The following is a 12,349-nucleotide window of genomic DNA, read 5'->3' as shown; positions in this document are numbered from 1 at the left end:
ACAGGTCGAGTTACACCATTCTTGGTCTCAAACTCATATATAACCTGTTTGTCTGTATTTTCGTCGACTATGGCACGAGACACGAACATTGACCAAACGGACAAAAAGTGTCATTTCGGATGGTCAGCAGCCAATCGCATTCGAGCACTTCGAAGAAGCCTTACGTTCCAAGGAGAGGGTGTCTGGTGCAAGGCAGAGGTCATGAGACTCTACGAGCAGTACATCCTCAATGCCTGGGAGGACAAATCGTCCTTGGATTGGCAATTCTACCAACTCCTCTGGGACGACCTCCTACGCAACTGGGATGACGAAAGAGTCCAATTCAAGGTCGGGAACTAATTTTGCAAATTGACCTTAATTTCACATACTTATCCAAATAAACACCTAAATTTACTGGGGTTTCCCCCTAAAATAAAATTTTTTTACTCTTAGAACCACTCGAGGTTCTCCTTACGGTTGTTGAGCTTGTCACCGTCAATGTGTCTGACCTTCGTCTTCTTGCCTGGATTTGGAACCCATTGAATTGCGACAAGCTTGCCCATGGAATTGAACCGCGATTCCGAAGGGTAAGGTTCAAGTGTCCCAAGTTGTTGAGGACTGGGGTAAGAACCTTGCCTGTCTCCTTGTTGCGGATTTGGTATGGGTAGGGTTGGGAAATTTCGTAAGTGTCATCGGCAACAAGGGTTGCCCAAACTTCCTCTTCTTCGTGTTTCTCTTCTTCCTCTTCTTCCTCTTCCTCTTCTTCGTGTTTCTCTTCTTCCTCGACAATTCCTTCTTCAATTCTGTGTTCACGAATTACGGTGTTGGAGGTTCTGTCCTTTCCGAGTACCTTCCAGATGGTCTATCTCTTCGAAGAAACGGTAGATGAGTCTGGCAAGGTCTCGGTTCTCTCTCGCGTAAATGCGCAAGGTTTCCGTCAAATCATTCAGGACTTTCTCATTGGAAGCTTGGTTCATGAGGAACTCACCTTTAAGTCCCTTCATCTCTTCCATAAGACTACTTTGGAGAGTCTTAACGGTGTTTGTCAGATGAGCTTTCAAATTCAAAATTTGAATTTGAACTGGGCGCTTGTCTGGCAACATTGAAAGGACATCTGCCATTGTGTTCGGCTTCGGTGCTTGTTCGGACATCGAAAAAATGAAGTGGTTTGAGAATGACGGTTTTACTTCAAAAAGCTTGTTATGACGGTTAAGTCATACAACAAGTTTAAAATAATATCTTGTTCTTCTTCTGAACGTTTGTTGTCTCTTCCGATAAAAGTTTCGAACATGAGAACCAAAAAACGTTTTTTGAGATTGCGGAAGAGTTCAGGCAAACGTTCATATTCTGGATATGTTGGGAGCAGTTCAAAACATCTGAGCTGACTTTCGGACAAAATTGGGACAATGTCAGAAAATTCATCTTTGGTCGGACTGCTTGAAGGTAAGTCCCTTACATGTAAGTAGCTCTGGTAAAGTCTTCTCATTTCTGCTAACTTTTGGAGTATAGCTTCGTAGTTTAGAAGTTTAATTTTAATTGTCTTATTCCACTCTTTACTTCTAAACGGTAACTATCCATGAGGTCAAGAGTAGCTTTGGTAGCTTTAAGTGGAGCTATCTGTTCCTTGACTCCTGCAATTTTGGTTGCAATTGTGGTTTGAGCTCCTTCAAGTTCGCCGTCTATGTCGTTCTCAACGCCTTCAACCATGGCTTGAAACTCTTCATCGGTCCATTGAGATTGGTGTGGGACGAATTTAACTTGCTTCATTCAAAAAATGAAAAAAATGTTTTTACTCTAAACGTTAAGGTTTACTGAACTGGTTGGATGTCGCCTTCACAGGTTATGTAGAACGGCTGACCCGAGAAGTGAAGGAGACCCTTGAGAATTTGGCTCATTCTTGGGAAAGGGTTCTCTCTGGTTGGAAGTTGTATCCAAGGACGCTTGGCAAAGAACTTGAGAAGAGCTTCTTTCTTTGCTTGCTTTATGTCGTCGTAGGCTGTCCCGTCTGGTATTTGAATTGGAATTCCAGTCGAAGTCTCGAGATTCAAGGCAGCCCTTCCCGTTATCCAACAGTTAACAAGCTTGCCTTTTACATTCTGCCTGAGGAAGTCTTTAACAAGCTCGTTAATTTCAATTAGGTAAATTGCCTCGTCGGTCGGTTCGACCTCGACCATTGCTACTGTCAGAAAAAGTACTGCTACTGTCAGTAAAAGTACTGCTACTGTCAGTAAAAGTACTGCTACTGTCAGAAAAAGTACTGCTACTGTCAGTAGCAGTACTGCTAGGAGCAGTAAAAGTACTGCTAGGAGCAGTAAAAAGGAAAATTTGAGAGGGTTTTCGACGATAAAGTACTGCTACTGTCAGTAAAAGTACTGCTACTGTCAGAAAAAGTACTGCTACTGTCAGAAAAAGTACTGCTACTGTCAGTAAAAGTACTGCTACTGTCAGTAGCAGTACTGCTAGGAGCAGAGATTTTTATCGTTGTGGTCCGACGGTTAAGCCACAAACGAATGTCCGACGTCCCACCAACCGAGCCCATTCCCAAACCAGAAGAACCTAAAGCACCAGCCCCTGCACCTCAGTTCCAGCAAGTACCTCCACCAAATTACTACCAATTTCCACCTCAAGGTTACTACCAATTTCCACTACAAGGCTTCCCGAACTACCCTCCTCAGCCTATGCCTTACTTCCCCAACCCTTGGTTGTTCCAGCAAGCTCCACCCCAGCAATTCCAATCTCAATCCCAATCGAAGAGAGACCAAGAGTTCGAGGAAGGTCTGAACCGCTTACGCAAAGAGTATGCTACTACCCCAATGGAAGAAGACAGGCTCTCACTCTCTTCCCTCAAATCGACCAATTCGACTCGTACCACAGATTCGGTCAAAGACAGAGACGACTACCTCAAGCAGTCTGAGAGACTCTTCATCCTACAACCATTTACAGTTGGAGCTCTCAAGAACATGCGCAATTACGAAGGTCAAACACCAGCTGGAGACCGTAAAACAGACGTACTCGCAAGAGCAGTCCAACTGGTCAAGACAAAGACCGAGATAGTCGACTTCATTCTTGCAGCTTGCCCATACAAGTAAAAAAATAAACAATTACGAGTTAAACTTTTATTCTTTCTTTTCTGAGTTGTTTAGAGCTGGTTTCTCTTGTAGGAACCTTTCGTACTCTTCCATGGTCATGTAATTGCGAATTTGGTACGCAATTCCAGGTTCGTTGTTTTTGAACCTTACGTATGTAACGCTTCCATCTTCCTCAGGGAAGTAAGCTGCTAACATCTGACCAAGTTTTCTCGGTGACTCGGAGCTCATAAAAATGTCACTTTTTAAACGTTAAGTTTTTAGTCTTATTTTACCCTTTGTTTACCCTTTGTTTGTCAAGGTAGTATTGGAGTGCAATTTCTCCAAATTCTCTGTGTCGGAGTTCTTCAGCATTTTCCAAGGTGTACCTGGAGAACTCAAAGAAGTTGTCAAGAAGATACTGCCATGCTGCTCTTCTGAGTTCGTCGGTATTTTGGAAGTGTTGCACCTTCGAGTCTTCTGACATGAAAAAAATGACACTTTTTCAGCAAAAATAATGTTTATGTTAGAATGTTAGATCTAACATGTTTTCTAACACGTTTTCTAACATGGTCTAAAACTCTTGAATTTTCAAGAGTTTTCCCGAAATAAAAAATAAAGTTGGTTTTTTTAAAAAAATATTTTTTTATTTTTATTGTAAGAACATGTTAGCAACTACAGCACCAAACTCGCTAGTTATGAATCCAACATCTATGTTAGTAGAGATGAAAAGCTTCATTCCTTCTTCATATACTTTCGAAACAAAAATCCAGAAGATAAAGCAAGAACTTTTAACAAGTAATTTAGACTGTAGTGCGAAAGATGAAACAAATGAACAGTATCTTTATGAAATGCAGGACATTATTGACCATTTACCCAAATTGCCTGAAATCCAACAACAAAAACTAACCATTCCCGAATTTGACGAAATAGAAGTCAAAGCAACTGACTCAGTAGAAATAAAGAAGTTCATACGAAAGGTAAACTATGAGTTTCTAGGATTTCATTGCAACCATAAGGTTATGGACAAAGATTGCGACATGGTATATAAGAACATCTCTGACCTTTACAAATCCGAAGAATTTAAGACCTACGACAACTTTGTTTCGTTAGTTGCAAAATGTGTTTGGGAAATAAGAGATAAAGATAGAAGAGGCAAAGTATGGAACGAACAAATAAGACCCGCTATGTTTGAGTTAAAGAAAACCATTGACGCCTTAGTTGTTTTAGCAGGTAAGGTTTCAGAATATAACGCAAAAATGAACCCGCAATGTTCAAAATGTAAAGCAGCAATGAGGAAATATAACTACTCCGTCAAAGAGATAGAACGTATGCGAAACGACTATGCAGACTTAAAGAAAGAAGCAGAAAAGCCAGCAGAAGATAAAATGAACATGTTAGCATTTCTGAACAAAAACTATCCAACTGCTGACGATTTCCTTCTATCTGACGTCAAGAAGAAGTATAAAGAAACTTTCGGTATCGTTAAAACTTTTGACATACTGACAGAAGAAATAGAAGCTACGAAATTGTTTAGAGTCATGAACCATCGCAACATATACCATGTAAAACGCTTGTAAATAGTTATGTTAGAAAACATGTTAGAAAACATGTTAGATCTAACATTCTAACATAAACATTATTTTTGCTGAATTCCGTATGAAATTTCATGAATTTCCTCATATGCTTGCTTCTCTCGGAAAACCGAGAGAAGAACAGCGAGTAGTGAAAAAACCCTGGTCGCCAAAACTCTTTATTTTTCAAGCTTGACTTTTTACAATTTGAACTTTGTTTGCGTAGATATGAATTCTGAAAGAAGTATGAGGGTCTTGTATGACTTTGTACTTCTCCCATAGTTCATGTCTGTCAAACTTACCTGCCATGGACTCTTTCATAAGTTCCATGAAATCGTCTTCGGACAATCCAGGGAAAAGTATAATGTCAGTAAGTATTCTTTTAACATCCTTACTTAAACTCTTTGCTGTCTGTACACAAATGACAACTGAGATGTTAAAGTGTCTGAGCTTCTTAAGAATTCGACACATATCTTGTTCTCTGTTCTTAAGCAAAGGATGAGAGGCGAAATCATCTAAGATAAGAAGACACCTATGAGGGTATGTCTTCCAATCGTAAGATTGCAATTTCTTCGAAATGTATTCTATCTCTTTCTGTTTGTTTCTGAAGTGTTTCTTCTCTAATATTCTCTGCATTTCCTCATTAGGGTCTTTGAACTTAGAATTTATATACTCATTTATAGCATTATACTTCAAAACTCTTCTTTGGTACTTCTTTATCCAATCTAACAACTCAGTATCCTTTATACATACTAACTTAGACTTCTTTATAATATCTTTGAACGAATTGACGGTTTGGTCAAATTGACCAGAAGTACTACAAATGACTACTAACTCATAGAATGGGTTCTTCTCATCTAGTTCTTGTTGTTGTGCAGCCATTTTAAGATAAGTGAAAGTCTTACCCGACCCAGGCGGTGCGATTAGACCTGTTATACCATTCTGAGCAAATAAGAACTTGTCATGTATGGGTTTTATCTGAGCATTTTCCAACTTCCTCTTGTTCTTGTTTAAAACATTCTCAAATTTCTTGTCAATGTCAGCAAACTTTTTTTCTAACATATTTTTAGAAAAATTAAAATTTTTATCTTTTTGAAAATGTCTAGCGATTTCGCTATCTATATTCGAGACAAGCTTTTTGACTCTAAAACTTCTGTCGACCATAAAATCTTACATAGTGTAAACAAGAAAGGTGAATTTGTTCTAAAGTTCTGTTTCTGGGAATATGACAAGAACCATAAAACATTAAGCAGAGAAGTCTTTAAGTTTGTCAATGACAGACTTGTTGACAGAGATGACGCCGATTGGAAAGATGAAGTCCAACAAAAGTTCTTAGAATGCAAAGAAGACACATGCGCTGTTCTTGAAGATGAAATAGAAAACAGAATAGATGAGCTATTAAAGGACAAAGAACTTTTACATAAATATGGTTGCGCCAAATTTGACATAACTCCACCAGAGAAGAAGAAGAAGAGAGAAAAGAAAGAAAAGAAAGTAGAAGAAAAGAAAGTAGAAGAAGAGAAGAAAGAACCAGAGCCAGAGAAGAAGAAATTTGACATGTAAAAATAAAATTTTATTTTTAGAACATTTCTGGGTCAATGTCAATGTTCTCTTCCTCTTTAGGGGCAAACACTGGCTTAGACTCTAAAATCTTCTTACCCAATTTACCTTGAACTTCAACTATCTTAGACTCATAATATTCATAGTCGTCTGCTTTCTTTGGTTCATAAGGTATAACAAGTTTGTATGCTTTGCCTTCTTTAAGGTTTGAAAACCTTCTGTCAAAATTTTCTTTGACTGCTAACAAACCTTCTATGTCTAAGTCTTCAAATTTCGCACCATTTTTAGTCACAATAGCAAACTTAACTGGTTCGATGTTCCAAACTTTGTCAAATGTAGACTTTTCAAAATGGTAGAAGTAAACATTCAAATAAGCGAATGGGTCTAGTTCTTCTTTGACTTCTGTCATGTACTTGTTGACTGAAATATATTTCGTCATCTTTTCTATCGGATAAAAAAATATTTTTTTTAAATTTACTCAGAAAAATTTTTCTTTGTATATACGCCGTTCTGTATGTCTAAAAGACTTTTGACATTTGCCAAGAATGTTCGTTTAGACGCTGCCATATAACCATACTCTTGACAATACTGTTTATACGAGTCGTACAATGACCTTTCATCTAAACACTCAAAGTTAGTCTCATCTATAAACAGTTCATATACACTCTTGTTTGCTTCTAACAATGTTTGTCTTTCTTCGGTATGTGGAATTTGTCTTGGATTGAACTTTGAAATATCTAATGTCATGAAATATGAGAACAAGTGGTTGTAAAAGTTAGGTGTCAAAGTTTCTGCTAAGTCGTCAAAATATTCTGTATCTTGCATATGAGCTTCTGACGTTCTGACAACTACATATCTTCTGTCAGAACTTTCTAACTTCATCGGAACAACATTGTTTGAAACCATGATGAAATTTGCAACATTTTCACAAACTCTTTGGTCTTTATATTTTCTTTCAACAACTCCAACTTTGTCTGTTATAAGACTCTTCAAAGCATCTGAGTTTAAAACCTTTGTTGTATCTATACTTTGAAGTTCGTTACATACTATAAGTTTCATATTCTCTATTGAAGAGTTAAATTTACCGCAGATGTTTTCTAAGTTTGTCATATTAGGGTTCGAATAGCCCTCTAACAGTTTGCATAAGATATCTGTAAAGAAAGTGTTCTTACCTGTTCCTTGTTTTCCAATTATAATGAGAGCAGTTTCATTTTTAGCACTTGGATGTTGTAAGATGTTTGCAAACCAACATAAGATATACTCATAGACTCTTTCGTTTCCATTGCATATAATTTCTTTGACATGGTCTAACCAAGCTTCTATAACATTTTCTTTCCATTCTACTTGTTCGTATTTATATCCAGTGAAGATAGAATAGAAGTTTGGAGATGGTGTATAAAACTTTATACCTCGAACTGAAAAATCTTCTAACTTTGACAATAAGATATCCCAAGCATCTAACATCTTCATTCCAACTTGTACAACTTTTATTTTCTTAAGTTTCTGTCTACATTCTTGTTCAGACACTATGGTTGCTCTTGGTTTGTTAAAGACAACATCCCATTCTTTCATAACATAACATTCTGGGGCAGAGTCGACATAAATGACTAAACGTTTCAAATTCTCGACTGCTTTGTTATAGTCTCTAAATGGACACATATTTCTGAACGCTTGGAAGTCATAAAAATCTGAAACGTCTATTCTGTACATTTTTATAAAAATAAAAAAAATATTTTTTTATTCTTGACTTTTTGTTGCATTTGTTCCATTTGTTGCATTTGTTGTTCTTGAGCTATTTGTTGTTGAAGTTGTTCTTGTAGTACAATACTTTCACCAGTTGCATCTTCCAATTCGAAACTTTCTGCCGTCATTGACAAATACATAGGACATAAAAAGTTTTACAGGAACAAAGTTTGCGTCAACTAAGGTTAAGTTTATGTTTGCTAAAGTGTTTGAGTTTACTAAAGCTGAAACTCTGCATTCGAATGAACAATAGGCAAACCAGCAGAGAAAGTGTTGTTTATACGCATGCATGAGTATCTTTTGGTCATAGTAGTTTCTGTCGACATTCGAATAGCACTTTGAACCTAAGTTTGAAACAATATATAAAATAGGTGTACTTAAAGTCAATGGAACGGATAGACCTTGTATGACACCTTTTCCTGTTATAGGAAACTGTTGGTAGTAAAAACCAGATATAAGTTTTGTATTATAGCTCATATCGTTTATACTAAACTCAGTCGGACATCCAAACATAATGAAACCTGCTCTAGTTGCAGCACATGTTACATCCGTCCTTAAAGTATTAAATAAGTCAACAAAACCTGTTGGTGGTATATCTGAGTAAGTATCTTCAAAGAAGTATTTTTTACCATTCACAACAATAAAATCTTCTGGTGTAAAAGAGCAAAACAGGCTTTAGTCGTCATCGTGTTAAGGTCAGTTTACAATATCGTCCTTGAGGACTTTGTAAGTTTGTTGTTATAGAATTATATGACTCAGGTTTTTAGTCGTAATAGTATAAACCACTATGTCTTCTGCCATTTACTTAGCAACTAAATTTTAATGAAATGTTGTGGTCGTCAAATATTTTTATGACGTCTGGGAAACTATATTTTAAGTTCAACGTTTCACCTCCTTTCATAACGTATATCTTGTCAATGACATTATATGAAACACCACAGCAACTAACGTCGGGTTCTATTTCTTTGATGTTTATATCGTCTGCCTCTGTCAAAAGTTTCAATAGTTCTTTCAAAACTTCATGAGGTGCGATGACATATGAGTTCACTTTTACAGGGTTGTGCTCAACCAAGTTAACATTATACCCAAAGCCTGACAAATCTTCTCCTGAGTTTTAAGTTTGTCTTTAAGTTGTTGGTAGTCGTTTCGAATATCTGCAACAGAACTTAAGTCTCTGCTAACTTCAGGGTATGTTGGTTGTTCTTTTACAGGAACTATTGTTATACCATCTTCGTCTTCGTATGGTTTCCCCACTTCAACATCTCTTTCTTTGACATTGACAACAACACTTTGACTGTTTGTTTGAGTTGGTGAATTTAACTTCACATTCTGCCATCGCCATTAAACCTTTTGAAACACTTACGCTTCTATTTTTCGGAAATGACATTTTACTTAGAATAAAAAGATGGACGTATTTGAGTATCTCTTCGAATTGAAGCAAACAAAGTTTACACACACAAACAATACAAGTTCATTGACAGAGTAGTTCTTTACACAAACAATGGAAAATGTTATAGAATAGCAGTCTTTGCTGAACCAAAATATTTCATAAAGCAAAGAAAGTTGGTATAACTGAATGGTGAAAGTTCTTGAAGCAGACAAAAATATAACAACAAAACTTACAGATATTTCTAAAGGTAAGTTTATAATACAATTTTATGTCAAAACTGGCGTACTGTCAATATTTGACGGAGAGAAGTCAGTTCAAGAACAACTTACTGACCTGCTGCCAAAATCTGCTCGATGGAAGCTGTCGTTATACCAATCTGAGGAGCCCCAGCAGGTTTCATCGAACGAATCTTCAAAAGAGCATCTTCCGTGAAAAGTGCTATTGGTTTTGTAAACTTCTTTGCTTTCAATTCATCTGGACCGTCTCTGTCACCAGTATATTGTATTTGAACTGTACCAACAGTTGAAATACCACCCATAAAGTCTTCTGAGTCAGCAATGGAATGCCAAGCCAAAAGTTTGAACGGTCTCCATTTGTATATTGAGTTTTTTGACCTCCTGTATGAGTCCATACTTTCACATATGGCATAATAGAACTTTGCATTTCAGGGTTAATGGTTGTTGTGAAGTTGTTGTTAAAGTTCATAGCATCTAATGTCAAGTTGTATGACCTCATATCCTCAACTGTAGAATATTCTTCTCTTGGATAATATTTGCCATCTATGTTTATATGATATTTAATACCAGGGTTGTAGAAGCAAGAATAGTCATTTATAGTTCGTCTGAACAGTACAAACATAGTATCTGCATGTTTCATTGCAGTTGTTAAGGCAATATCTGTTCTTGCACCTGGGTCAGCACTTTGGTTTCCAACTTCACCTGCAAAGTCTTTGACAGATATTTGGTGTATAGGGAACATAAGTGGAACTGCAATATATTTGGCAGCTAAAGCATTTGAAATATCTGGGTCCAACATATAGACTGCAAGTCTGCTTTCTATTCTCTTGCATTCAAATTTTTCGCATGTGAACTTAACTGGGTCCCAAGCAGTTCCAGCAGCATTGAAATAATAGTTTACTTCAGTGTTGAGGTTTGAGAAACCAAAGTCTAAGTCAACTTTGTCTTTGCAAAATTCGGCGAATGACGTTTGATTTGCTCCCTTTACGTCTGTAAGAGTGAATGGGTCTTGTGTTGGTGCAATGACTAAGTTTTTTGCTTGGAGTAAGTTCGATAGAAATTTTTCCTGCCCAGTTTGGCAAGTATCTTAAAAACCTGAAGATGAGGAAAGATGACAAAGGAACTCTAAGTTTCAATTTTACTTTAGTGGCAGCATTTCCATCTGAACCAGAAAGGTTAACATAAACTCCTGGAACGTTAGGGTCAAGTCTTCTTATTTTCTCAATAGTTGCATACTGGTCTGTTTGTTCTCTAGCTTGTGGTTGTACTGAGTTTCTCAAAGCGAACCATTCATAGTTTGCCCATGTTACTGTTTGAACTAAGTCAGAGTTAGAATATATCTTATATCCCATGAAAACTTCTGGAGCATATTGGTATCCGACATAGAAAATTCCATTGCAACCTTTCTTGTCAGACAACTTGGCAGAAGGTTTTATTTCAATGTCTTGTTCCACGTATAAGAATGAGTTGTCAATAGAAATAATATGAAACCTGTCGCAACAATATCTACTGTTGTTGAAGAACCTTCTCCAAACTCACCTACGTTTCCATAAGAAACAGCAGTTGTATATTCGTAAGTTCCAGGAACTATTTCTGACCTTCTAATGGCATTGTCGCATTCGTTATACCATTCGGAAACATTTCCATTCATAGCATCCAAAACTGTTGGCGTTATATTCTGAGCGGCGTACATTTCATATGAGTAAAAATATAGAATAGTTGGATTTATATGTCATAATAGAACCCACGTGGACCAAGCTTTACTTTCTTCCTGACTGAGTTTTTAACTCTCTTTTTCCTTCATTGCCCTCTGCTTGAAGTTGTTGCATCTTTGCATTATGTTCATCTAGTATGTTGCAAATTTCCCATGTCCTTTTTGCCTTTTGGCTCTGGTCGCCCATCTCAGGTAACCTATATCCTAGAAAGAGTTTGTCATAGTCTGTATTTGAGTCTTCGCGTATTGTTTGCATGACTCTTTCCTGAGTTTCTGGTTCAAGCTCTTCAAACAGAGCTTGTCCATATGGAATAAGCTCGTTTCCAAATATATGTTTTTGTAGCCATTCTGGTTTTCTTTCCATGTTACCAATAATATCTTTTGTGAATGGGAAAGCTTTTACCCAATCTTTCAGTCTTGCGTCGTTTATTTCTGTAGTTGGTTTTATTTTGTCAAGGAACATGTTTTTCAATACTAACATTTCATTTGGTACTGTCCATTTGAGTTTTCTTTAAATATTCATCCCTTCTCGATTCATCGCCTGCAAAGTAAGTTTTTATGACATTTTGTAAACTTTCGTTTGCAAGGTCATGTACAATAGGTTCTCTTCCTTCTCCCTCCCTAACTTTCTTTCTAAACTCTTCACCAAATATACCATCTCTATGGTTCTGTGTAGTTCTTTGAGATAAATGTTCTAGAACGTCAGGTGTTATATTTCCATCAGCCATGTTCATTTCATACTGGTCCAAAATATCTGCATCTTTCATATCTTTCAATGGCATTAAAGCCGCGCTTAAAATACCAGCTATATCTCGTTCACCATTGACTTCCATTGCGTCTACAACTTCTTGGAATTGTGGTTGTAAGTTTATGAACCACCTATCTGGATTAGCTTTATGACCCCATCTCATTGTAGTTCCATCGTCTGCAGAAACAAAAGTAGGTTTGTTTCCATCTGGTTAGGTTCTGAATGAACTTTAAACAATGTTTCATTTCTATATGTTTTCTTGAAATTTAACCTTTTATTTTCACCGAGTTCATCCGAAGATTGAACGTTAAATGCTCGTAAGTAAAAAGGGTTGTTGTAT

At 36.9% G+C, this 12,349-nt stretch overlaps 7 protein-coding genes and 4 pseudogenes across 11 annotated transcripts, besides 1 other annotated feature; 4 read left to right on the top strand and 7 right to left on the bottom strand.

The window, feature by feature from the left end:
- Window positions 1-12,349: part of a mobile genetic element that runs on past both edges of the window.
- TVAGG3_0492410 lies at window positions 120-380 on the top strand (annotated as a pseudogene). Its single transcript has one exon. A coding segment is annotated over exon 1 (261 nt).
- TVAGG3_0492400 lies at window positions 429-1,130 on the bottom strand (annotated as a pseudogene). Its single transcript has one exon. A coding segment is annotated over exon 1 (702 nt).
- Window positions 1,163-1,746, bottom strand: TVAGG3_0492390 (annotated as a pseudogene). The gene has a single exon. A coding segment is annotated over exon 1 (584 nt).
- On the top strand, window positions 2,490-3,068 carry TVAGG3_0492380 (uncharacterized protein; the record flags this gene model as incomplete). Its single annotated transcript, XM_051236250.1, has 1 exon — window positions 2,490-3,068. One exon carries the CDS (start codon window positions 2,490-2,492, stop codon window positions 3,066-3,068), a length of 579 nt encoding a protein of 192 aa, XP_051094074.1.
- TVAGG3_0492370 (uncharacterized protein) lies at window positions 3,096-3,296 on the bottom strand (the record flags this gene model as incomplete). Its single annotated transcript, XM_051236249.1, has 1 exon — window positions 3,096-3,296. The coding sequence occupies one exon, from the start codon at window positions 3,294-3,296 to the stop codon at window positions 3,096-3,098; it is 201 nt and encodes a 66-aa protein (XP_051094073.1).
- TVAGG3_0492360 (organellar and viral DNA polymerase type B) lies at window positions 4,304-4,624 on the top strand (the record flags this gene model as incomplete). Its single annotated transcript, XM_051236248.1, has 1 exon — window positions 4,304-4,624. The coding sequence occupies one exon, from the start codon at window positions 4,304-4,306 to the stop codon at window positions 4,622-4,624; it is 321 nt and encodes a 106-aa protein (XP_051094072.1).
- On the bottom strand, window positions 4,805-5,500 carry TVAGG3_0492350 (protein of unknown function, DUF4106 family; the record flags this gene model as incomplete). Its single annotated transcript, XM_051236247.1, has 1 exon — window positions 4,805-5,500. One exon carries the CDS (start codon window positions 5,498-5,500, stop codon window positions 4,805-4,807), a length of 696 nt encoding a protein of 231 aa, XP_051094071.1.
- Window positions 5,717-6,181, top strand: TVAGG3_0492340 (uncharacterized protein; the record flags this gene model as incomplete). Its single annotated transcript, XM_051236246.1, has 1 exon — window positions 5,717-6,181. One exon carries the CDS (start codon window positions 5,717-5,719, stop codon window positions 6,179-6,181), a length of 465 nt encoding a protein of 154 aa, XP_051094070.1.
- On the bottom strand, window positions 6,198-6,617 carry TVAGG3_0492330 (protein of unknown function, DUF4108 family; the record flags this gene model as incomplete). The annotated part of the gene is made up of 1 exon (XM_051236245.1): window positions 6,198-6,617. The coding sequence occupies one exon, from the start codon at window positions 6,615-6,617 to the stop codon at window positions 6,198-6,200; it is 420 nt and encodes a 139-aa protein (XP_051094069.1).
- TVAGG3_0492320 (uncharacterized protein) lies at window positions 6,653-7,750 on the bottom strand (the record flags this gene model as incomplete). Its single annotated transcript, XM_051236244.1, has 1 exon — window positions 6,653-7,750. One exon carries the CDS (start codon window positions 7,748-7,750, stop codon window positions 6,653-6,655), a length of 1,098 nt encoding a protein of 365 aa, XP_051094068.1.
- Window positions 11,308-12,302, bottom strand: TVAGG3_0492310 (annotated as a pseudogene). The gene has a single exon. A coding segment is annotated over exon 1 (995 nt).

This window comes from Trichomonas vaginalis, chromosome II, assembly GCF_026262505.1.
Source record: "Trichomonas vaginalis G3 chromosome II, whole genome shotgun sequence".
NCBI lineage: Eukaryota > Parabasalia > Trichomonadida > Trichomonadidae > Trichomonas > Trichomonas vaginalis.
This window is presented reverse-complemented; position numbering and strand designations above follow the sequence as displayed.